The 26,197-nt window shown below is 44.7% G+C and overlaps 1 protein-coding gene across 4 annotated transcripts in view; it reads right to left on the bottom strand.

Annotated features, from left to right (window-relative positions):
- The window catches only part of FAM171A1 (family with sequence similarity 171 member A1), a 123,567-nt gene that overhangs the window by 82,055 nt on the left and 15,315 nt on the right, over positions 1 to 26,197 (bottom strand). Inside the window, exon 1 of one of the 4 annotated variants that reach the window (XM_079793996.1) lies at positions 10,711 to 12,114. The exons of the other annotated variants lie outside the window; for them this stretch is intronic. Within the exon in view, the coding sequence (XP_079650122.1) occupies positions 10,711 to 10,732 (22 nt within the window). The 5' untranslated portion in view covers positions 10,733 to 12,114. Of the gene's footprint in view, positions 1 to 10,710; positions 12,115 to 26,197 lie in introns of those variants that run through there. 4 annotated transcript variants of the gene reach the window in all.

Raw genomic sequence — 26,197 nt, 5'->3', positions numbered from 1 at the left:
GGCCACTCCACGCCTGCATATGCAAATTAACATAACATCTTTGTTGGGTTAATTTGCATACTCACTCCTGATTGGCTGGTGGGTGTCGCGGAGGTAAGGTCAATTTGCATATTTCTCTTTTATTAGTGTAGACGTTTTGTGGTGTATGCAGTCTTATATTTTCTCTGTTAGTGTGCTTACTTTTATTTCTCTCACATGCTTCCTAAGCGTGCATAATATTTTAATTCCCTTCTCATCCCTTTGAGACTCTCTAAGGGTCTAAGGGCGTCTACTGTGGGGACACAGCACCCCAACTCACTCACTGGGGTTGTAGAAACCCCTACTATTTGGGGATCACACTTATACTCTCTCTTGCAAAAAGCAAAAGATAAGGCAGTCCCCCAAACTATCCCTGAGAAAGAAGTGACATCCTGATTTTGACTGTCATAGGGGAAAATTCAGAAGCCTCTCGGTAGTCCCAAGAAAGATAAAAGACTGCAGAGGGGACAAAAGGGGGAGAAGAATAAGAAGAACCATGAAGTTACCCATGGACGTCCACTCCCACCCCTACTTCTGTATAAAGGAACAACCAGGAGGGCTGGGAGGACAGCTTCAAGCCTGGCAGGATGGCAAAGACACTCCTGGGAACCTAGCACTCACATTCACTGCTAGATCCAAGCCTGACAATGGGACATGCATTGAGCTGAGTGATCGGATCTCTGCCTCTCTTTCCTATCACTTGTTCATTCTAGCAGACAGCCCAAATTCACCAGAAATGAAAGAGGATACACCTGCCCCCAGTGAAAACATAAAGACACACCTGGGGATTTGAACACATATGAGGAGGACTTTCTCAAAAGTGGGAATGAGGAAACCAACAAAAGCAAAAACAATCCCTTAATCCAAGAACTAAAGGAAGGCACAGAATATACACAACCTTTTTAAACTACATTCTTTAGCATCTGTAGTACTTCTGATTATAGAACTAAGAACAGCAGGTAAGATTCTTTAACTTTTTCTATTATATAGACCATTTTAGACCATGCAGCAGTAATGCCCATAAAAGACCATCTCCTAGATCTACCTAAATAGTTACAGTAATATTATGCCGTGGACATACTGAAAATTTATCGATGACAGATAATTCAGCCAACTTTTAATTTGTCTAGAACAAATGGCTTCTAGATAACATATTTGAAAAGGGGGTCTAATGGTGAAGTGATGTGGGCAGATTTTGTGTAGATCTTGGCATTCAAAGCTGGCATCCATGCCACTCACATTGGTTTATTTACCTTTGATCATGTTGTAGCTGCTGACTCAAGAAGGTCACCATATAAAAGAATGTCCTGGTATGTTCAAGTTTGCTACTTGGGAAGAGTAGTCCAGAAAATGGATACTCTCTCAAATATCCAACATACAATGCTAAGTGCTTTAAATAAGAGATAAAGTGGCTTCTATGATTTCCCTGTGGCGCACTTTCTGCTCAGGAAGATGGGGGTGACCTGAAACTCCAGCAGAACCTACAGGCCATCATTTAGCGACAACTCACACAGGTCTGTGTCCAGGGGTCTTAAGAAACAAGCTCTTCTTCTCAGGTGGTTGCCTGTCCTCTCACTCACATTCCTAAAAGGACACTTCTCAGTATTAATTCTTACAAACACTTATTAATGAGAAAGCCACAGTTTCAGCTTCGAGGCTCAGAAGCCACAAATAGGGTGGTTTTAACTTTCTTTTTTTTTTTTCTCACTAAAACTATGACTTTGTTTCACAAATAGTGTATTTTGTATGACTTTCACTAACATAAAAACTTTTTTTGAAAACATTGAACCACAAAAAAAGCCAAATATAATATTTTGAATTTCTCTGAGTCTAAAATGTTGGTATATTCAAATACTAGCATTCCCCATCAGAAACCTAAACCCGTTAATGAAAACAGAGATAAAAAAATTGAGGCTTACTAGTAAAAATCAAGATGGTTTGTGCCTCAAGTCAAAAAGAAAGACCAGGTTGACTATCTCAGTCAGGAGCTCATAAAACCACCGTGCACAGAGCCAGCCCTCCAGAAGACGAATGTTTAGACTGGAACCGACCTGACAGTTCCAGCTCTGTAGCTACACAAGGAACACAGATAGCTCTGACTTTTACCATGTGTTATTTATTGTGTCATTGAGAAACACAGAGTAGGTACTGTTGCTGACTATCAGCCACGACAACTATATATGTGCCAAGGTGCAAATTTTTGCAGGAAACACAACTCTAATGATTATAATTCCTTTCAATGAACACAAACTCTGTCTCTTTCTGCTCCAGTGGCAACCCCAGGCCTGATACAAGCATGGGTTATTAGATCTTTTAAAACCCTTGCAGAGGTTAGAAGGCTGCAGAAAAATACCACTGGGAGTTAAAAACAGCTTTCTGAAATTGTTCTAAATGGACAAATAATGCTTTGCTTTCTTTGACAGCTGCTCAATAACTGAATACAGCTGAAGAGAGACTCAGCTGCCAAGAGATTTCCATTTGGTTCGCTACCAGAGTTTTCTTTTCCAGATTGCTTTCCAACACTCAAACTAGTCTTATGGATCTTACGTGCATTAAAAAAGACAATTCTTATTTTAACTCTTTTCCATCATGCTTCACCCATGTTAGATAACGTAAACTGTGTGTTTAAAGGCAATAGCCTTCAGGTGAAGGCTATCCCACTTAAACTTTAGCTGGATACAGGGGGAGGTATGGCTGATTACCTCCCAGTGAGCTCTATTAGGATACTATACTCATTCAAATGCACTGGTCCCTACTTGACACACTTAGTCGCTATTACCAACTGTGCTCAACAGTCACTGTTAATGTTTCAAATGAAAAGCTCCAGGATGGGACAGCTCTTCCAGAATTAGCAAGTAAGCGGCCCACCAAGTGGTCTCCCAGAGTGGGGCCAATTCTGGTCAATTCATATCAGTGTCTGGGGCTGGTCTTCAGCCCTGATGGAAATCTTGTCCCCAGAGAGGCTGCCTTTAACATGCTGATAGAGACTGACTCATAAAAACAAAACACCAAAGTCTTAGTTTGCAATGAAAAATATAATACCTCTCCTTAAGATGGCAATCTTCTCATCAGATAATCAGTATGTTTTCTCTCTGGAAAGTATAGCAACCCAAGAAGCCAACTTATATAAGCAGAAATTTACTTGGTGGGACATACAGAATTAAATAAAGGAGAGATAACTATAGGATTCAAATGCACAGTGGCATTAGGCTAACTTAACCCAATGCATACACCTCCACAATCAGAACAGTCTGGTGAAAGAGACCAGGATATGGTCTACCCTCTGTTGTGATTTTACTCAAAGTAAGTGGGAAGTAATACAGTTGGGAGCAAAGAACATGGAGGGAGGATTCCAGGGTGATACAGAACCTAGTCTAGTTTCAACAATTTAAAAAATCCTTAAACTTAGTGCAAAGAGTTTAAAATAATCATGCACATGTCAGAAAAAGCTTCTACTTCCAGTACTACTGAAAATATAACGGTGAAAAAGTCCACAGAGAGCATAAACCATTTAAAACACACACAGGGTGGTGGTTAACCAATTTTGCAAGAGTGCCATCAAGCTAGAATTCTTAAAATTCTTAAATAAATGGCAAAGTGAATGACAGCAAGATAAATCTGACTGTTAATCTTCACCCCAAAATGTGTCAGATTAGAGACTGACAGACATAATGTCTGCTTCAGATTAACAGGGAATTTAACACCTAGGCATCTATTGTCACATGCCTGAGACCCAACTTCCTTTGCTCCTTCCATGCAAAGTTATTTTAGCAGAGCAAGCAGGGCATGAATGGTAGACCCCCAGGACATGTAAATCCTTCTCCAGCCCTCAAATGGCACATTTTTTAAGAGGTCCATCCTCTTTCTTCTTTGGGGGAAGCATTCTCTACATATTGTAATCAAATATATTTTACTAGAGGCCTGGTGCACGAAATTTGTGCACTGGAGGTTGCAGGGGAGAGGGGCCCCTCAGCTTGGCCTGTGCCCTCTCACAGTCCGGAACCCCTTGGGGGATGTCCGTCTGCTGGCTTAGGCCCGATCCCCTTGGGCCTAAGCCGGCAGTCAAACATCCCTCTTGCAGTCTGGACCTCTCGCAATAGGGGACCCCTTGCTCCTTACCGCCCGCCTGCAGTGGGGGCAGGAGAGGTTTCCGCCACCACTACTGTGCTCACCAGCCATGAGCCCGGCTTCTGGCTGAGCAGCGCTCCCCCTGTGGGAGCGCACTGACCACCAGGGGGCAGCTCCTGCATTGAGCGTCTACCCGTGGTGGTCAGTGCACATCATAGCGACTGGTCATTCTGATTGTTCCACCATTTGGTTGATTTGCATATTAGGGTTTTATTATATAGGATTCCTGCAGCACAATATACTGTATTGTCACTATTACAGATTTGAACCATATTCTCCTGGCAACAAGCAATTTCTGCACTGCACTAAAGCATTTCTGTGGCATTAACCCAGCCAACCTCTGGCTCATGCACGACCCGCTACCATGCACACCCAGATGAGAGTTACTGTTTGTTTTCAGTGGTGGTTTTACTCACATTACACACATCTACCCAAGGAATGGTTAAGAGGTTTCTTATCGACCATCTTAAAATCTATTTAACCACCGGAGTCTATTAAAGACTTAGAGGCAAGGGTGAGGAAAGAAAGAGTCCACACACACACACAGAACAGAAAGAACCCAAACCAGCCCATTAATATCCTTGTTGTCATGATAGGAACCACAATTTAGTCATGGATGTAATACTAAATTGCAGGCAGGCCAACCCGAACCAAGTGAAGACCTTTACATTTCTCATTACTTCTGAGTAAAAACATCTGTACTGATGCCTCCATCCAGCACTTGCCCTGCATCCAAGGACGGGGACCAAAATGGAAAAGCCATGGAAGTGACAAGACTCGAGAAAAGTTAGAGGCACATCACATAACACATCTGTCGAATGATCAATGACTACTAGTAATAAACTGGTTAAAACCAAATAGTAAGATGCTCTCTCCACTCCTTTCCTCCTCTCCTGATGGCTGGCAGAGTCCCACATCACCTTTCTTGCAAAATTTACGTACCCAGAGAGCATTGTTTCTCTATAAGCCGAGAGAAAACTTTTAAAGACACTTGGAAAGCAATCGGGTGCAGAATCCGTCTAGCTTTTAGTGACTGCCCCCTTCCAATCCTGTTCACAGGTGGTACACCCAAACCTTTGTTCAGCGGCAAGCCTTCACTGAATCTTTCCAAAACTTCAACTCAGCCTCACAAAAAAGATAACTTTCTTTTCACACGTATGTGGTTTATGAAATATTTAACTAAAAACAACCAATTACAAACAAGTTCAACTGGCGAAAACAGTTTGAGAACAGAATTCTCTAAACTAGCCCCGAGCTCCCAGGCCAGCGCTGCACAATGGGCTGGGAGCTGGGGGCTGCAGGCTGTGACCAGCCAGCCACGGGCACCCACCCCAGGTCCCATGTGGGGACACACTGGATCTGGCGAGGGTGGAGTGCTTATAACATCCAAATCTACCACTGGGGAAACGAAGGGCTACTGTCCACTTTATAAGATAAAAAAAATGCCAATTTTTTAAAGAGATCTCACCAGCTCATCGTTCTGCTCAGGACCCCGCAGCAGCTAACTGGCCTTCTGCACGGAGTCTAAACTGCTTCCTTGGGCTGGCAGACCCCGAAGTCTCCGACCCAGCCAGCTCACTCCCACTCCTCTCAGGGAGCTCCCCTCCCTCCTCCTCCATTTCAGGTTTCCCCCTTTTCTCTCTGTCCCCTTCCCAGGCCCTTCTGCCCCAACACTGTACCCCAAACACTTAGAGCCTATGGCACCGTTTTTTACGTTGTGCTGGAACTCAGGTTTCCAAAAGCTTACTGTGTTTGGTGGGAGCCATCGAGTAGAACTAGCCCATAAGACTGGCTCCGTCCCGCAATGTGTGTCCATTTCTTTTCTTTGTCTCCAAATGACATGCTCACTTTCGCCCGTAGCAGGGCTTGGCTTCTGCGCCAATTGGCCGGGCCGGGCAGTGACTGAGGGGGCGGATGCTGTGTGCGCACGCTGAGGTGAAAGTGCTTCACTCTGACCCAGGGAGGATGAGTCCCAGAAAGCAAAGAGGAATTGCTCTGACAGTCCATTGCTCTATCTTCTCAGACTCACTTTTTCCCAATTTCACTTCAGACTCCTACTTGTAACTACACCACAGATGGAACATATCTAGGCCAAATCCCATCACAGATACTCTAAGGATGCCCAGGATTAGGAAATCTATGATGAACTGTTCAGTTAAAAAAATCATTTTCCACGGCAGCCAATTACCATCTAATTTATCTGTTGGGCAAGTTTAGATTCCTCTATTTTATGTTCTACTTAGTAAGTGGAACAAATCAACTGGACTGACCTATCTTCTCCCTGCCTCCATCACCCACCATTTCATTCACATTTGGTGTGTTAAAGAAGGCTCAATACATAATTAAAAATAAGTCTCAAATGACTGCCTCTGGTGGGAGTGAGCGCTTCCTACTATTCTTGGTTTTTTTGGTCAGGAGGACACAACCACATGTGGTGGTTTTTCACCATTAAAAAGCAGCAACAAATATGTATGAAATGATTAACCATCTCTCCCCCGCCCCCCCTTCTCTCTCTCTCTCCCTCCTGAAGTACCGACCAAAAGTCAATGTAAGCTCTAAGTTTCAGAAGAAGCAGTCAGTCCCTTAAAAACAAAACATTAACTGAGATAAAATCACTAGGAAGTAGCATAGCATAAAGCTCCGGAACCAGATAACCAGGGCTCTGCCCTTGCCAGCCGAACAACCGGGGCAAGCTACCTGTCCTTCCCAGGCCACCGACCGCACAGGTGTTAGGGGAGCAACAAGTCAATGCACACACAGTGCTCAGACAGTGCCTGGCATGTGCTACGTGCCCACAGGGACCTAGCCACTACTTTCATGTCTATGAGGAGAGCAACCATGACCTGAGTGGCCTTCCCTCTCTCTCGGTAAGGAAACTTGACTCAGAACAGCCTAGATAGGGATAACTATGTGTACACTGCTTAAAACTACCAGTACTTTTGCACTCTTTAAGAAAAATATTTAAAAAAATAAATATTAGCCCAGCCTGTGCAGCTCACTGATTAAGTATCGACCATGCACCAAGAGGTTACTGGTTCGATTCCCAGTCAGGGCACATACCTAGGTCTCAGGCTTGATCCCTGGTGAGGAGCTTGCAGGAAGCTGCCAATCGATGTTCTCTCTCATTGATGTTTCTATCTTTCTCTCCCTCTCCTTAAAAAGAAAATCAATAAAAACGTATTTAAAAATAAAAACTAAATATTAAATTATTGGTTTTCATCAGGAACTGAGCTATTCTGAACAAAAGTAGGCAGGTAACTTGGAGTTTAGTCCTGCGAGGGTAGAAACACTGATGGACCTCAAACTGTTGAAGCTGCTGCGCATGGGACTGTACCTTCTCATGGAGAGGAGTGGCGGGAGCCTGGCTTTCTTATGCTGCCTACCGCCCAGAGGAGTCTGGCTGCTTCACCTGGTTTAGGTCATTACTCTCCTTTCATCAGCTTCCTTAATTTCCTCACCAACTTTTGTCTGTAATCCCTATCTAGCCTCCGGATTTGGCAACCTGGTTTTCAAAGAGCTCAGGCCCTGGCAAGCACCTCCTCCCCAAGTTCTGATATCCAGCAACTGCAGGTATCCCCAGGGCACCATCAGACCCGGCCTCGGGCCTCGAGGCCTCGCTGTCAGGGTAGAGGTGAGAAACCACAGGTCCATCACTGAGCTGCTCCTTTCGACAGATAACAGCATCTCAGTTAACAGTCGACACAACCTTTAAAGAAGGCCAATTACACAAAGAGCCCGTGGCTCGGAGGTGGAGTAATCCGTCCCTGGTCTCGCCACCAACAAGGAGCCTTGGCAAAACCAAGTGAGTCCCTGGGACCCAAAGATTCCATTCTGGTTCCAGGTGGAAGGAAGCCTCAAGTGCAGTGACGGGGAAGAAGGCTGAGAATCTCAATCCAAGGGAGCAGGGCAATGTGAAATCAGAGCACAGGGTGTGTGTGTGTGTGTGTGTGTGTGTGTTAAAGTATTCATTTATGAGTTTAAAATACTATGTATACTTACTCAAGTTACTAAGACTTCAATAACAGGAGTCCTCACCAACCAGCCAGAATGAGCGGATGGGGACTGCAGTGACTGAGAGTCCCCGATCTCCAGTGGGGGCTCTACCTGGCCCTAGGAGTGGCATCCATGACACAGGTTACATCAATTAGCACAGCCTATTCCCCTGGGCCCCTGTGACTTCTTTCCCGGGAACATGACCTGAGCAGATCCAGGAGGAACAAATGGCAGAGCTTTTTCTGGGGATGCTGGGAACAGGGGTGCATGTGGCCCTATGACCTACTGGGAGCTATTTTAGGACCACAGGGGGGATCCTTAGAATCAAGTTGACACCATGGAAAGCAAAGCAGACAGAGGAAAGAAACCAAGACCCCTAGTGGCATTGCTAAGCCATACCGAGAGTGTGCCTTTTGGTTTTTTAGTTTCATAAACCAATGCTCCCTTTATTGGTTAAACTAGCCTTGGGTCGTGCTGCTTTTTACTTGCAATCTAGAGTTCTGTTGCAGGATGCATTTAAGACAAACGATTTCTCTATTGCATAGGATGGCATTGCAACTTGCTGAACATGGTCTATAATTCACTTGGTACACATTTTTCACCTGAAATGGTTGGTATAAACAATAAGCTTCATTCTATTCCAGACTGAGTTATATTACTATATTATAAAAATCACAATTCCCCAATATTTCTAAAGGTATACAAAGCCATTTCTTTGGAAGCCACGGAATGGGCAAATGGAAGTGAAAGAGAAAAAGCAAAAAGCTTCTATGGGAAGGGAGTGGACAGATATTCAGATTCCACAGATTAGCACAGAAACTTCTTTCAGTCATTATTAATAAGATCACCCTAATTATAAAACAAGAGCAGTGCACCAGCCAAAAGCCTTTCAGTTCATTCCCCTGGCACACAGGTAAATGCCAGCCGCAGGCATTTCACGGGCCTTCTCCCCTGAGCCCGCGGCGCTGTGGAAAGCCCTGCGCCTGTCTCATTCACAGGGCCTCCCTGGGACATAAAGAGGACACTCCGCCTGGGAGGCGCTGTGGAGCCCGTCAAAGATGAAGACGCTGAGCCTCCAAAAGCTGACTACTGTCCTGGAGATCCAGGTCTTCTAACTCAACAGCTTGGAAGTATCTCGTGCCTATGACAGCGAGTAGACAGACACCAAAAAATCTTGTGTTAAAAATTAGCCCTAGAATCACATTCCTTCGTCCTATTCCCAGTTCCAGGGCACAAGGCTTGTTGGTGCCTGGAATACCACACACTCAAAAGTAAAATAAATGCTGACTACAGCACTGATTTTTATATTTTTAAAAATACAGTTAAAATTCAAGAGCTCAAGTATGATCAGCATACCTAAAAACTAGCACTAGCATTTTGAGGCATTTGTATTTTTCAGCTCAACTTCTTAGAGATGGTATGCCCAAACACTGATTGGTGTTTTCCTTTCTAGGACATGAGAGAAAATACGTGGTTTTCTTGGAATTTCCTCAGTTTCGGTGATGCCAAACGGTGCCCTCTCATTCTTTTGAAGCGGAGAGCTTTATGCTCTCGGCGCTGGCTGGGCTCCAGTAGGGACAGGGCTGTGTCCCTCCACAACGAGCAGGTTCCGGTGTGAGGCTGCTCGCACAAAGCTCTCTTTTGTACGACATCTAAGTGGTTTTCCAATCTTATCGCACGAAGTGATGACACAAATATAAAGTCTTCATGTGCTAGACAGAACTTTCCAGCCTGAAGGAACTAAGGTCACTAAGTAACTCACACACGTAGCCTTTCTAGTACAAACCCGGGCCCAGGGACTCGCTGCTCTGCGCGCAGCGGCCGGAGCTCGCCCACTGCTGTTCAGTTATCCCTGTGACCTGACTGTCCTCCCCTCGGTCCCCTTCACGAAGGTTTCTTCCAAGCTCATCTCAGGAAGGGTAGTCTGGGGCCATGAATTTCGGCTAATCTGTCTGGGTCTGGGTAGGAAAGAACAGTTTGGAACCACTTCACAATCTTATGGCATTTATGGTTGAAAAAACAAATGGACAGAACCTATTAAGGGATGTTCCAAGCAAACTGACATCACCTTCCCTGACACCCTCAGCACAGAACCGACCGCAGGGCTCGCACACTATACATTTTCCATTTTACCATCACAACCACCCCGTCAGACAAGCTGGACAAGTAGCATTTAAACCTCTCCGACAGTCCCCAGCACACTCTTTACAGCCCCTGAACCCCATATCGGCTCCGGGAGAACGCTGTCTACTCTAGGCAGCATCTCCCTTCCAGGGCTCCCACCCCTGGGGTCCGGGATCTGCGGGCTGCTCATGCTTTTAAAACCCTCTCCCCTGCTCTTCATACAGCTTCTCAGCCTAACATGTCACTGTTCCCCACTCTCTGGGAAACCCTATATCAACCCTCCAGGTTTCATCACTAGCTTCTTACCAGAACCGCTAAGCCCAGGTTGTCAAAGCTGCCTCCTAGATTCCGGAGCCCCTCATCTAAGGGAGGCCCCTCCTCCTGGACCTGCAGCTCCTGATTTCCCAGGGTTCCCAACCCTGAGAACGGGCACACGGAAGAACTCACCCAAATGTCGCAGCTGCATCATTCTGGCCTCAGCGAGACTAAGGTTTCAGTTTAACTGCACTAAGGCTTTTCCATAGTCCCTCCCCCTTTTTAATGAGAAACACAGCTCTACGACAATGGAAAATATCCTCTAACTTGGATTTTAGAACCTGGTTCTGTGATCAAAAAGGAGACACGATCATCTCCTCGCATGATGTTGCCTGCCTGGCCAACGCCCCCTCAGCACTGCTTTGGGTAGGAAGCAGGCGGTCTGGAGCTAGCATTTGGTAAACCTTAAGTAAGTGATTCTTAAAAATTCCAACGAATGCACATTTGGTGGTTAACTACTAAAGTTATTATTAACCTTACTTTTGTTTATCATCTACTGGAAGAGTTAACACATTAACCAAGTGCGACAGTGCATTAAAGGAACACTCAAGGTATATGTAAAGAGGCCAAACAAAAGTAAAAGCTCAAGTCCTCAAAATGGTGTTTCCCAAACTGTGTTCATAGGACACGGACAGCGATTGGGGCTGAAGGAAAGGGGTGCACCAATACATCTGGGGGACCTGGGCAAACGAAGGTGATTTTCTGGAAGGTGGCACCTACCTTGAGCCGGGAAACACAGGTCTTAGCACAGGTCCAAAGCTGTTTCTACCATATCACCTGTGATTCCGAAACACTGTTGGGTGAGCTGCCTGCCTTCCGAAAATGCCTGAATACACTTTCTGCCACAGCACTGTTCCTAGAAGGCTGCAGGACCCAGAACCACTGCCCAGCAAACAGCTTCCCAGAGTGCCTTGCAAGGTGCACTGGGATTCTGTGAACTCTGATTCAGGACATGCAAAAACATAAGTGTCACCTCTTACACTGTGATAAGAAATCAACAAACATGTTACCTCGTTAATAGTGCTCTCATTTATATTGTAAGGAGAAAATGATATAAATTGGAATTAACAATAAACCTAATTGGTAGTCTCTGGGGGAGAAGGTGAGAGGGACTGAAATGGGTGAAGGTGGTGAGAAGGTACAAACTCCCAGCTACAAAATAAATAAGTCGTGGGGATGTGATACACAGGGTGGTAACTATAGCTTATAATACTATATTGTATACAGGGTGGACAAAAGTAGGCCTACAGTTATTTGTATAAGAAATAATACAATAATAAATAATAATACAAGAAAAAACTCTGTTTCCTATAACCACAACTATGAACCTACTTTTGATCCACACTGTATTTGAAAGTTGCCAAGAGAGTTGATCTTAAAAGTTCTCATGCCCTGACCAGTGTGACTGTTGGTTGGGCATCATCCCATTCCACTAAAGGTTGCTAGTTCGATTCCTGGTCCGGGCACATGCCCAGGTTTCAGGTTTGATCCCCAGTAGGGGGCGTGCCAATCGGTGTTTCCTCTCTCTCTCTCTCTCTCTCTCTCTCTCTCTCTCTCTCCCTCTCTCTCTCTCTCTTTCCCTCCCTCCCTCCCTCCCTCCCTCTCTTCCTCTCTCTAAAAAAACAAAAAAACTAATATAATGTTATATGTCAACTATAGCTCAACTTGAAAAAGACATTAAAAATAAACTTACACTGCCTGGCCAGCAAGGCTCAGTGGTTTAGCGTCAACCTATGAACCAGGAGGTCTTGGTTCGCTTCCTGTAAGGGCACATGCCCAGGCTGGGGGCTCAATCCACAGTATGCGGTGTGTAGGAGGCAGCCAATCAGTGATTCTCTCATCATTAATATTTCTATGTCTGTCTCCCTCTCCCTTCCTCTCTTAAGTCAATAAAAATATATTTTAAAAAATAAACTTATACTGAAAATGTTTCTTTAAAAATCTATTCACTTAATGGAAAGGTTTTGTTGCTAAAACATAAATAGATTTTTTTTAAATCATGATCCTAAAGTACCTCATCAGGATTTTCATACCGAAGGAAAACAAACCATGGGACAAAAGAGATTATTAAATTTTAAACGGCAATTAAATATTTACAAGATGTGTGCTTCTATTTAGCAACAATATTGAGATTGGAAAGATTAAAACGCTACTCTTCTTCGATTCATAGCCTGAAAGTGACAAGGGATTTTCAGTCTTTTTTCATTTGTGCTGGAGACTCAGAACATGTGTGTGAACTTCTCAACAAAAGCAAATAACTTTTGTTTCCACCAAAATGGGGTCAGTGTGTATATATGCATGGATATCATACTGCTTTTAAACTAAGATAGTTTAAAAAGTATAGGAGGAAGTAGGAATAAATTCCTAAGACTGATAATAAGAGTTGGGTTCATTTTTAGCTTCCACCGAGACTCAAGTTTCTGATGTGTGTAAGCTTTCATTCTTTACCTGGGCTGGTGAGGGAGAGAAATTGTTTTAATCTTCGCCGTTGCCCTCAGATCTACACTCAGCAATCGGGAACTTCATACAGAGTCTGGTGTCAGAGGTCCTTAAGGGTGACCCCGGTGAAGTCTTTGGTTTATACACAAGTCAACAGCACAGCACTGTGAGGGAGGAGGGGATGGTAACGAAGATGTTCTTCAGAGCACGGGACTCTCAAAGACACAGCGGAGAGAGGGAAACCTACAGGGATAAGCCAGAATGTGAGGTGACCACCTGAAGGCCCTCTGCCACCCCCGGGTGACCGGTGTCATTGGTGCTTTGTGTATGTCCCCGCTGAGGCCAGTCTGGGCTGTACAAGATCCACCCCACACCCCCAAAAGAGAAAGAGGAGGAGGACCACACAGGGCAGCTTTAGCAGTACAACAGGTCTGTCCTCCACACCGAAGAGGGAGAAAAATCCGACCCGATACTCAAATGTCAGTGGCTGCCAGCACAGGGGGCTGCGGAGTCCGCAAGCGTGCCAAGCCACATGGAGAGACACTCTCTGTGCACTGCAAAACCCTGTGCCGCATGCAGCATTTTGATTTTAGGATGTGCTTTTTCTACTCCATTTTAATTAATATTTCTGAAACGGGGATATGTTTTAGCATCATCAGTGTGGGCAGGGTCTGACCGGAATCAAGGAAATACTGTCCCTCAGAGTTAAAGAACTCCTTCCCATGCCCTCCCATTATTTTCAGCTCTAGAGAAATATGGTTTAGTCAACAAATGTGAATTAAATGTAAGGTGTTAGAACCTTCACAGGACCAGCATATCTTCCCTACTCAATGATGCTATGTATGCAAGGGGTGGAGGGGTAGCTACAAAGTGCTGGGCTTGTTTTATACTTTGGAAGTACTGTTTTTTTATAAGAAATAGGTTCTCAAATTCAAGGATTTGGGGTCACTGTCTAAGGCTGAATTTTCTAAACATGGTGGAAACGGACAGAATTCCATCTACTTGTTCAGTCCTATAACGCATTTGATAGTTGTGGTTGGGACCCTGGCACAGACCACACTGTGTCCTCCAGGGTCCTGCTCAGTCTGACTGCTCTAAAGGTCCATGCCCAGTACGTACCCACAGGCAAGGTGGGCAATTAATGCTGGAAATAAAACCTCCCTCCAATTTTTCTTTAAGATAAAGACTGCCATGAGAGCTGCAATCTTGGGGTTCCCAAGTCAGTACTGAGCAATCCGAGGTGCCCCAGAGGGGTGTCCAGGCTGCTCTGTGTAGGTCTGAGTCTGAGTGCCAGGAACACAGCTGGATTTCAAAGTGTTAAACTTGGAGACAACCTGCCAGCACTGGGCTTGGCTGGAATTCTTGCAGCTTTTGTTTCTCCTGGGTGTGGGATGGACTGATTTGCCTCCCCCCAATTTATACGTTGAAGCCCTAAACCCAATGTAACTGTATTTGGAGGTAGGGCTTTGAAGAGGTGCTTAAGATTAAATGGGGTCTTAAGGATGAGGACCTTATCCAATAGGACTGGTGGCTTTATAAGAAAATGAAGAGAGACACAGATCTCTCTCTGTGTCTCCACCATGTGAGGACACAGAGAGAAGACTGTTTATAAGCAGCCTCAGTCAGGCCCTTGATCTTGGACTTTCAGCCTCCAGAGCTGTGGGAGGTAATTTTCTGTTTTCTGAGCCACTCAGTTTACAGGATTTTAGCCAGAGCAAACTAGTTCAGTGTGCTGGCAGAATATTATTAGGATAGTTGAAGCCACAGCCCAGGACAGGAGAGAGTGCAGTTTCCAGAATACATTTCCTGGAATCTACCACAGCTAGACTAATGCTCAGGTTTGCTCCAAGTACACCTATCTCTGAAGAGGTTCGAAGGCCTCTCTCGGAGGAACGGCACTCGTTAGTGGTTAAGTACAAGGGGCTTGGGGGCTGGAGCGACATGAGTCCCAGATCTGCCAGTTAGTCAGGCAGCCCTGGAAAGTTGCTTGCCAACTGTAAGTCTTCCTTTTCTCCCAGGTAAAACTGCGATAACACAGCAGCATCAGTCTGGGCCGCAAGTACAGAAAACTTGGCTAGCAATAGTTTAAACGGAGAGGGGTTCATATTTCTCAAAGAACAAGAAGTCGGGAGGCAGCCGTTGCTGGCCAGGCTCAGGTGCAAGGTGGTGTTGTCAAAAGATGGGGTTCTTTCCAGGGGCTCATCGAACCACCCTCAGCATGTTGGTTTTGTCATTCCTAGTCAAGTCGCCTGGCTGGAGCACGCGTCATCACAGCGGTGTCCAAGCAGAGAGGACGGAGAAGGCAGTCCAGCTCCTCCTGCCTCTTGTCAGGGAGGGAAAGCTCCCCGGAGCTCCTGGCAGCGGGATGTGCTCTCACACTCCCAAACTGAGCCCTGTGCCCAGGCGGCTCGAGCCCTGAGGCTCAGCCCGCCGACCCTGACCCACAAACAAAACCAGGGCTCCACGAGCAAACAGAGGGACAGTATAGACTTTTATTAGTGTTTAAAGTGAAAAGTTACATGTAATATGCTTAACACAGTAAATGTTGACTAGTAATGAACTTAACTTTCATCTCTTACCAAGGCCACAAAGTTATCTGATAAAGCTACACTTCCTTTGGTGAGATAACTTGATGCCGTCTCTATACAAAAAAAATTCAGGTCTATGTTTCAAGGAGTCAAGAGTAGAAATAATTGGATAAACTCCTTAGGAAGAAATGTGAGCAAATGAGGCCCTGGCCAGGTAGCTCAGCAGGTTAGAGTGTCGTCCTGATACACCAAGGTTGCAGGTTCAATCTTCGGCAGGGCACACATAAGGAACAACCAATGTATGCATAAAATAAGTGGAACAACTAATAAACATTTCTCTCTCTCTCCCTTTCAATAAAGAAATAAATAATGTGAGCAAATGACATTTATCTCTAGCTTCACACTAGAACCATACACTTTTCTGTATTCCTAAACCACAGAGAGTTAACATCACTGGATCGCGTTTTGGTGGCTTCAAATGAACAGGGTATGGAGAGTGTATCTTTCCTATAAATATATCCTTTCCTATAAATATATCAAAGGCTCTAGAAAATGGGAGGGGGGAAGCACTTTCATTAGCAGTAGGGGGAAAAACACCCTCTTTCAATGTTTTTATGGTTTACTTATCATGGTTTTAAATAAACTTCTTCTTAAAAAACAAAATATTCTTCTCAGCAGGCATTCCACATAAACAGTTCAATTAGACATCCTCGTTGAAATATTTTGGAGTTAACCCTGAGGTCTGTTCAGAGGAGTCTGATCTACTCGTGAACATTTCAGAGCTATAGAAACCATGTGCTCACCTGGATCTCACATATTCAAACACTAAACTTAGTACAGGAGAAATGTTAATAGTTCTGTATTCTTAAAACTGGTATCTCCCCACACACTAGAGAATTTCATCTTGTTTTAATTCAGACCTAGGACAGTTGAGGAGAAAAGACACTATTTTGTATGTTCCTTCACAATAGGTATAAAAATAAACAATACTTGCGATGTGTATGTCAGACTAAAAAAAAAAAAATGAGTGCCAATTAATAGAGTAAACAGTAATTAGCAAAGTCATTAATTGTGATACTGCTTTTCTTCTGTTGTCATGACTAAATAATGTTTTGATATCTTTTGCCTTTAGTATACTTGTTAATGCCTATAAGTAAATTCACAACACAGACCCAATACTTCATATACATTTTATCTGAAATCAAAATAAAGGAGACCAATGACATTTGTGAGGAATATATTCTGACAGTATTAAGAGCACCAGATTCAAATATGGCATATATTTTCTTCTATAAAACTTGTATTTTTAGTTAATATGTATCACCTCCTAAAATACTTCCATTCCCAGCAGCAACAGTTACCTTCTTTCTTGAGATTATTTTATTTTTTAATAAACATTTAATTTCAGAAGAGTTTTAGATTTACAGAAAAACTGAAGATAGTATTGAGAGTTCCCCCATACCTCTCACCCAGTTTCCCCTATTATTAGTATCTTATGGTAGAATGATACATTTGTTTCAATTAATGAACCAATATTAATACATTACTATTAACTAAAGCCCATACTTTATTCAGATTTCCTTAGTTGTTCCCCAATGTCCGTTTCCTGTCCCAGGATCCCCTTCCGGGCATCACATCACATTTCATTGTCATGTCTCTGTGGTCTCCTCCTGGCTGTCACAGTTTCTCAGACTTCCCTTCTTCTTGGTAACCTTGACATTCCTGAGGAGTACCGGTCAGGTATTTTGTAGAATGCCCCACGATTTGGCTACTTTCTGGTATTTTTATCATGGTTAGACTAGGTCATGAGTTTGGGCAGGAAGGCCAGAGGTAAAGTGCCATTCTCATCACATCATAACAAAGGCACATACTTTCGACATGGCCTATTACTATTGATGTTGACTTTGGGCACCTGCCTGTTTGTCTGGTTTCTTTCCCTATAAAGTTACTTTCCCCCTTCACACTGTGCACTTCGAAAGGAAGTTCTCTGTGCATGGCACACACGTAAGGGGCTGGGGATTCCCTCCCCGCTCCTGGAGGGCAGAGTATCGACATCAGTTATTTGGAATTCTTCTGCGTGGATTTGTTTCTTTCTCTCCAATCATTCGATCACTCACTCATTCACATCAGTATGGGCCCCTGGATACTTAGCGTGACCCTGTAGGAAGAGGCAGGAAGGGTTTTTGTTGTTGCCTGTGCGTGTGCAAAGGCGACGGAGGACAGAGGCATTGATGTGGACACAGGCCTCGCTGATAACTCTGAAGGTTTCCCTCACACACCAGGCTCATGCTTACAACACTGAACTTCCTGCTGCAATAACCATGCAAAGTCCTACGTGTTACAGAACGTTGGGCTCAGTCTGAGCAACTGAACGGCAAACACTGAGCCCACCAGGCCAAAGGCCCACTGCCCATGTGAGTGCCCATCCTTGCCTTAGTCCTCAACCCCCATCTGAGCAACCAGCAAACCACACGTGACGCATGTAAGCACCCTGGGCTGGTATCCTGTCAGGAGAATGGCTAGGACTGGCAGCCCACTCTACAGCCTCTCACACAGACTGAGGGCATGGTGGTGTATGCAATAAGTGGGCTTTCAGTCTGGGCAGTGACTTTAGGAGAAACGTTTCCACAAGTCTTGATAGTGAATATATCTGAGTAGTGAGAACTGAGCAGCAAGGGGCACCCACCTATTAAACGTGGAGGTGACATAATGGAGGTTTGTACCAAGTGCTAAGTGAGCCCACAGAGGCTGCCATTCAGAGGTGGTGGCAGCTGAGACGGGGCTAGAATAACAAGGAAAGACGGTGAGATGGAGAAGAGGGGCGGAGTCTAACTCATAGCCATCCCAGTATTTTCAGTGTAAATAAAGTCTCTCAAAAATAAAGTCCAATACTCTTAAATCTGCAGTTCTGCTTATGCCAGTAGGTTGCAAACTTTTCAGGTAGCAGACCACCTAGAAGTAATAGGGAAATTGCACTGATGTCTAGGTGTCAAGCTTAAAATAAGTTTACAACCTGGGGTAAGACAGAATTCATCTTATAAAAATTTCTACTAGAGAACAGCAGCATGGGTGGACTAGAAAATATATTGAAGGGAAAAAATTAAATTCTATTTTCTAGTACAAATTGAGGAAAATCCCCAATATTCCATGTTTTATATCAAAACACTTCTGCTTAGCTCATAAAAAGTCCTATTTGAGAACGGCCAGCTTACAGTACTAATCTGTAACAAGTCCTGTGTTCGGGTGACAGAAGGATATACTTTAGAGGCCATTCTCTAAATCACCATAAAATCCAAATTAGCAAAAAGTCAAGAGGCTTCACAAGATACATTTGAAAAACTTTATTCAAGAGTTTCCTTACTTTTTTTCAATTACTGGCAATAACCACTGTTCTGTGTCTAGCTCGACTATGCATTAATGAAGATTTATGATAAGATGCAGGAATTACTTACAAGTTAAATGTGGAAAACTCTGCTCATAGTTTAAAAAAAAACAACACCCAGCCCTGGCTGGGTAGTTCAATTGGTTAGAGTATTGTCCCAATATGCCAAGGTAAAAAAAAATAATAATAAATAAATAAATAAATCTGCCTTCAAAGCAATAGGGAGAAAGTATCAAAGAGGGGAAGGTTATTCCATTTCATCCGAGCAAAAAGACAAACTGTGCCCAAGTCATCAGCCACTATGCAGAGCTGGAGATAACCCAAGAGGGACTAGGTATTTCACAGGGTTAAAAGGTGCCTTCTGCAAAGGCGAAGAGGTCAGACACCACTGCCCCAAACAGGGGGTCCGTAAAAATAAAATAATAGTATTCAAGAAGGTTGGCCTCTACCCCAGTCCAGACTTAGGAGTATGCCACTGTTAAAGCGCTGCTCAGACTAACCCTGGACCCCAGTATCCAGTCCCAGGGGTTAGTTCCTGGATTCACAGGCCCACGCCCAGAGAAGCATTTCCCTAGCTCCAGGCACCACCCAGGGGTCTGCATGTGTAGGCAGCATTCCAGAGCAAGAGGAAGGAGATTCTGATGCCATCTGAGACACCCTGACTTGGGGCTACACGCCTTAGGAGAGATCTACATGCCAAAAAAGCCCACTCCACTCTGGGGGTCACCCCTCAAGACTTCTAGCAGCAGGACAAATTAGCTAACCTGATGAGATGGCACTGATTGGAAGAGGTCTAATCACAGCCTGATGCTACCATTTGCTGTACAACTATTAGCAAGTGGCAGCGTGACTGGCTTCTATCAATCAGTTCTTGCATTTAATTATGCTCCATTTCATACATCATTTTAACTCTCCCAGGTTAACACCACTAAAGTCACACCAACAAACGCACAGCGTGACAAATTAATGACAAATGGAGAGTAAGTATGAATACCACTCCCATAAAATTTCACCCCTAATTTGAGGCATTCCAGTATACCAAGCCTGACCCTCACCAGTCCCACTCATCAATGATTTTGAAAATGCAGTCGGCACACACATGGGTTTCTGATCCCGTGGGCCACTCCTGGAAGGGCTTGGAAGCCCCTCCTGTGAGTCATGGCCCAGAATTAAACCTGCATGTGATTACTCCATAAGCAAAGACTCTGTCACTCACCATTCCCCCTCTGCACTGGCACTCAGAATACTTCAAGACAACACCTGATGCTGACACTCAACCGGGCTCAACTCCAGCTGCATACCAGAACCAGAGGGAGAGCTCTGGAAAAGGTAGGCGTGTCCAGGCCCCACCAGACCCCTGAATCGGAATCTCTGGGGTATGTCCTAAGCATCAGCAGGGCTTTAAAGTGCTCCCAACTGGTTATAATGTCCACCCAGGGTTGAGCCCCACCGGGAATGCTTTTGTTTCTCCCAAGACTGGGAGGCGGGCAGTTTCCCACAATCTACATTACAAATGGAATCCTTAAAAAATTATTGCTGAACTAAACGGAATGTATTTCCAAATCAGACAACTTCCACTTCCATCACAGGCGAAGAACCTCAGGGACGGAAGATGGGCTGAGAAAACATCTGTGATCTCGTTTCCCCAACCACGCAACACTGTAGCACCAGGAGTCACACCCCCGGGTTGAAGGAGGTGCAGTGAAGGAGTGCGTGCGGCCTTCTCCTCACTGCTCCTCCAGTTTAGGTTGAGGAACCTTCTAAAAGTGGGGTTGATGTTAAAGTTGGCAAAGGCAGCAGCTTCCACCAACTATGGGGGTGTTCATCTGACACATTGCCATGAGCAAAAAATGAGAGCTAAAAAGGGTTCCTCCCCACAACTGCCTTCTGCTGAAATAAGGGTTGCCAGACTTAGCAAATAAAAATGCAGGACGCCAGTGACGCCTGAATTTCAGAGGGACAATAAACAATGTTTAGGTGTAAATATGTCCTGTGCAATACTGGGCATACTTACACTGGAAGCGTATTCATGGATTATCTGAGGTGTCACTACACTGAGTGTCCTGTATTTCATCTACCCCCCAGATAAATGGTCTAGCTTTGTTGCTTTGTGTTTGTTTTGTTTCTGGAGAAAGGGATGGTGGCATTCCGAGATAAGAACATTTGAAAACCTTGTGTTTGTCCCCAACAACATGCTTTGGCATTCCTAGACACAGGCACCACCTAGAATAAGATTAAAGCAGAATGTCCCTTTCTTCCAGTGACTTTTCAAAGAACCAAGTTCTTCAGCTCTGAACAAAGGACACAGCAGAGGGGAACTTCCTGGTTAGCCACAGCTGAGCAAATTCATCAAACAAAGGAAGCATTCAACGCACACTTTACATCACAACCCCCAAAATTTCAAGAAACTCTTATGTAGAAACCAAAAACAGGGATGAAATTGTATCCAGCTCATCTAGTAATTATGAAGTTCTATTTCCTGTTTTTGCTCCTGGGAGAGAGGGAGGAAAGACACAGAGTAGAAAAGGGGGAAAGAGAGGAGGAAGAGGCATAACTGGATGTGCTCTCAGCAAACACTGGCTGAAGACCAGCAGAGTGAGAAGCAGCTCTGGTCTCAAGGAGAGACAGCTGGATTATGGGTGGGTACACACAACCTCTCAACACAGGGAGGAAGTATTTGGACGTTTTCTGCTGTACCCCAGCAGCTAGAGCAGTGCCTAGAACACGGAAGCACTCTATCAGTATTTGCTGAATAAACAGCGAAGGTACGCACTCAGACCTGGGGAGGAACTGGGGGACCAGAGATGGCTCCTCAAAGGCGCTGGTGCCTGATGCTTTAGATCAGGGGCGGGGAACGTCCAGCCCGCGGGCTGTATAAGGCCCGAGAAATCATTTGGTCTGGCCCTGCCACGGCATTAGGGGTGAGTTCATTAAATGTTTGACCAAATATAACAGGCTAATTTTTAAGCTGATAATTGTGTATAGCCCGTGAATGATGTTCTAGATATCAAGGGGAAGAGAAAGCAGAGCATTAAGGGGTGAACTGGGGGGTGAATGAGTGGAGAGATGAGTGTCGACAGCTGCTTTTCTGGTAAAGAATGGAAGAAATGAATAGTTTGAGGGGGCTATGGGGCCAAGGGGGTGCCATTGCACAGGTATGTCCTTATGGTGGGAGAGGCCTTAAGACCCGTAAGACGGAGAGATGGAGCCACAGCAGGGAGACAATGACTGCACATCTCAGACTAGAAGTTGCCCCAGGAGCAGGGGACGTCTTTTCTCAACTTCCTCTCCCTCGTATTCCCTCCACGAGCCCCATATTCCCTACAGGACGAACAAGCCACAGCCCAGCTGGGTCTCAGGACCACTCCTGAGAGCCCTGGCTGTTACCTGGGTGAGTGGTGCTGCTTCCGAATTCAAGGAGATGAACATTTCAAGAGGTAAGGGACTGGGGGACTCAATGCCACTTCATTCATTTAAAACACAAAACAAAAACAGAAACTGCCGTGAACTAGAAAGACACGCGCTCACACAGATCACTATTCTGCTGGTTCCTCGAAGGTCTTGTGGACTCGGCAGGCAGCCAGGAATCTCCAGGGAGATAAATTACGAGCCACTCAGGAATTCTGCTGCCTTGGTGGTGCCTGGCCCACCTTCCCAGGGACACGGGAGAAAAGGCAGCTCGGGGCAGAGCCGCTGCTATCTGGGCGTGGTGCAAAGCTATGGTTTGGTGTGTGTTTTTAATGTCTTAAGGATTGTGTTATCTTCACTTTAAACATATTTTTCTATTTGTTAATATTTATTCCTTTAAAAATTTTTAAATTAAATTTATTGGGGCAACACTGCTTAATAACAGCGTATACGTTTCAGGCATTCAATTCTATCACACATCACCTGTATGTTGCATTATGTGCTCACCACCCAAAGCCTAGTCTCCTTCCATCACCATATATTCCCCTTTGCCCCGTTCTTGCTCCTCCCACTCCCTCCCACTATTCTGTTGTCTGTGTCTATGAGTTTGAAAAACCATGTCTTTTGAATAAAGCAACTCAGTCCTCCTTAAAAAAATATGGGACTCTACATCTCTGAGTAACAATAGTCAATTATTATCTCTTTAAACCAGGGGTGGGGAGCCTTTTTACTGCCAAGGGCCATTTGGATATTTAGAACACCATTCAAGGGCCATACAAAATTATCAATTTAAAAATTGGCTTGCTATATTTGCTCAAACATTTAATTAACACCCTTAAGGCATTAGCACCCTTAATGCCTTGGTGGGGCCAGACCAAATGATTTCTCAGGCCTTATACGGCTTTTGGGCCAGACATTCCCCACCCCTGGTTTAAACAATCCCCATAAAGCAAGTGATAAATGACTTATTCAAGATACCATTTGCACAATACTAAAAACCACACTAACACAAAACTGAAAAAAACATGCACGCTTTAACGTTTATAATAGTCATACTCCATCTAAAAAGAAACAGTATAAGAAAGCAGTTCAATATCAAGTGCAAAGTGGAGCCAGGACAGTATTGTTATTCCTGTTGCTCCCTGAAATAGTTTTTTGGGTCAGAAATACACAGTGTGGCCCTAACCGGTTTGGCTCAGTGGATAGAGCGTCGGCCTGCGGACTCAAGGGTCCCGGGTTCGATTCTGGTCAAGTGTATGTACCTTGGTTGCGGGCACATCCCCAGTAGGGGGCGTGCAGGAGGCAGCTGATCAATGTTTCTCTCTCACTGATGTTTCTAACTCTCTATCCCTCTCCCTTCCTCTCTGTAAAAAATCAATAAAATATATTTTTAAAAAAAATACACAATGTGATTGGAGATGGCCTACGGGCAGATTAAAGAAAATGGAACCAAAAGTCCACAATGAGGATCACTGAGGGCTATGAACAGTTTTATATACACAATAAATATTCTCATTATATAAATGTGCAACCAAGTGAACACTTACCTAGAAAAAGACAAGCAACATCCCTCACACACAACACGTAAATGTACTAATCCAGCACCGCTCTTGAAGCTAGGCTTTGACTATGTTAAGAATAAATTCTTGAGGTAGCTTTCCTAAGCTAAGTTAAAAATATAAGGAGAAAGTAGCAGCTCTTTACCTGTTGGCAGGAGTGGTGGCAGCATAGCATAAGGTATGCAAGTAGCTCGATCTGATGGACAGCTCCCTGGGGCAATCTCCCCTGTCTCTGATGTGTGTGGAGGTAGAAAGACTTGAAACAGTATGGCCCACGGACCAATGACCACTAGCATGGTAAGAGCTGCAGCATCTTAGAGGCCACGCCAGACTCACTGAACCAGAATCTGAAAGTCACCCTCCCATGTTGAAGTTTGGGAAGCAGTGGTTAGGAGAGCAAGATCAGCTGGCCTTCTGTAGGGTTGCCCCACACCCAGAGGTAATAGGAAGGCCAGGCAAGTTATCAAGTACTGCTTTCATTATATTTTTAACATTTACATTTTTTAGTTTTACTTACCTTTTCTCTAGAGTAACAGAGCTGTTTTCCTTTTCTTTATCTGTAAGTCTTAATTTTATTATTATTTTTTTGTGTGTGTGTGACCACTGTGAATTGACTAGGTAGCAAACCAGTGTTTCACAGTGAGCTAGGAAGTCACTGAAAGCATTACCTAGAAAAATGACATGTAGTCAGAACCACACAGAAGGGGCCACGGCTGGTGCCACAGAGTGCACAGAACAAGGCTGTATGCATAGCCGCGCTATGGACAGGTGTTCCACCACAGGCTTACGTCCACATGTTACACGAGTTTCCAGCTGGAACAGCAGTCCCGCTAACTGAGTAGATAACTGCATCCACTACACTGTAAACTTCTGAAGAGTGGGGATCATGGATCTATTTTATATTGTCTGACAAACAGTAGGAAGGGGTCAAAAAACATAGATGAATAGGTGAATCAGTAGCATGTAAACCCAGGTTCATGCTACAACACTCTGCCCCTTCCCTTCCAATTCCTGCAAAGGCAGGAACCTCCAACCCATTCCTATTGCCAAGAAGTTACTCCCCACCCGAGAGGTCTCGGCCATGGCTCCCATGAAGGGGAGGGGCCTCTTCCCCATCACCGCACGAATTAGCATCCGCTTCCTCATCCTGAAGACACTTAGAGGACTTGGACAGATAAACACTGCATTCAACAGCCATATATATATATACCCCAAGATTGGGTGTAAGTGGTTTTTTTTTCAACGTCTCTTTCTTCTGCTGCTGAATGGACTTTACAGAGGTTGAACTTTCTGTACCCTTTCGATAGCTGTGATGTGGACACCCCCATTAGCCCAACTGAAAAAGCAGGAACAAGAATGAGGAAAGACAGTAAAGATCAGTCACAAAGACGACTAATTGTGTTCTCAATAAATGACATGAAATTAGCAGAGGAGGCTGGGGTGGAGGAAGGTTATGCTGGAAAGGCCCGACCCTTTGATGTTGGAACAGTTGGTTGAAGATTAACCAACCAAGCAGAATAAATGGGAAAAGAGGATTTACAGTAATTTGGGAGAGGAAGATAGGTCAGATATGGCAATTGGTTCACAGACTTAGAATAACACCACTACTCATGTCCCTGGTCTGAGACATGAGTTTATTAGCAAGCTCAGCAACTCCACTGATCATTTTGCTCCCCCCGTCCCCGCCGCCCCCACAAAGAGCTCTTGTTCCTCCCAACAGCTATAATTCCTAAGGATGGTGGTGTAGCTCAGAGAGCACCATTCTTCCCATTTCCACACGATTCTCAGCCTGCAGACCCGAGCTTGAAAGCCACCCCCTGTGAAACCTCCCTCACTGCCAAGTTAGTCATTCCCTCCTCTGCACCCCGACACGTTATGTTTGATAGCGATTTTTGTCTATCTGTGCTTCCTCCATAGGAGCTTGGGTTCCTGAAAAGCAGGGGCTTATCTTTGGATCCCCATAACCTGGAACCAGAAGAAGTGACTGATAAACATGTGAGCCATGCCTGGTGGGCAGTGTGACTGCTGTGCAGGAACTGGGTGGCTCCAACAGGAGTCCCTGTGCAGAAATCACGACTGAGACGGTGAGTCTGACTGCCTAGAGCCACCGAGAGAGACACGCTAAAAGGAGAGAAGGATGTGTGTGGGGTTACCACCTCCACGGTATACCAGCACATGACTTCAAGCCACTTTTTTTTTTTTTTCATGTATAAAGAGGAATTTCTTCTGAATACCTCTCAAGATTATGAGGAGCAAAACAAACAGTGGATCTGAAAGCACTAGACAACTTATAATGGATCATA

This window comes from Cnephaeus nilssonii (assembly GCF_951640355.1).
Source record: "Cnephaeus nilssonii genome assembly, chromosome: 1".
In the NCBI taxonomy this organism is placed as follows: Eukaryota; Metazoa; Chordata; class Mammalia; order Chiroptera; family Vespertilionidae; genus Cnephaeus; species Cnephaeus nilssonii.
This window is presented reverse-complemented; position numbering and strand designations above follow the sequence as displayed.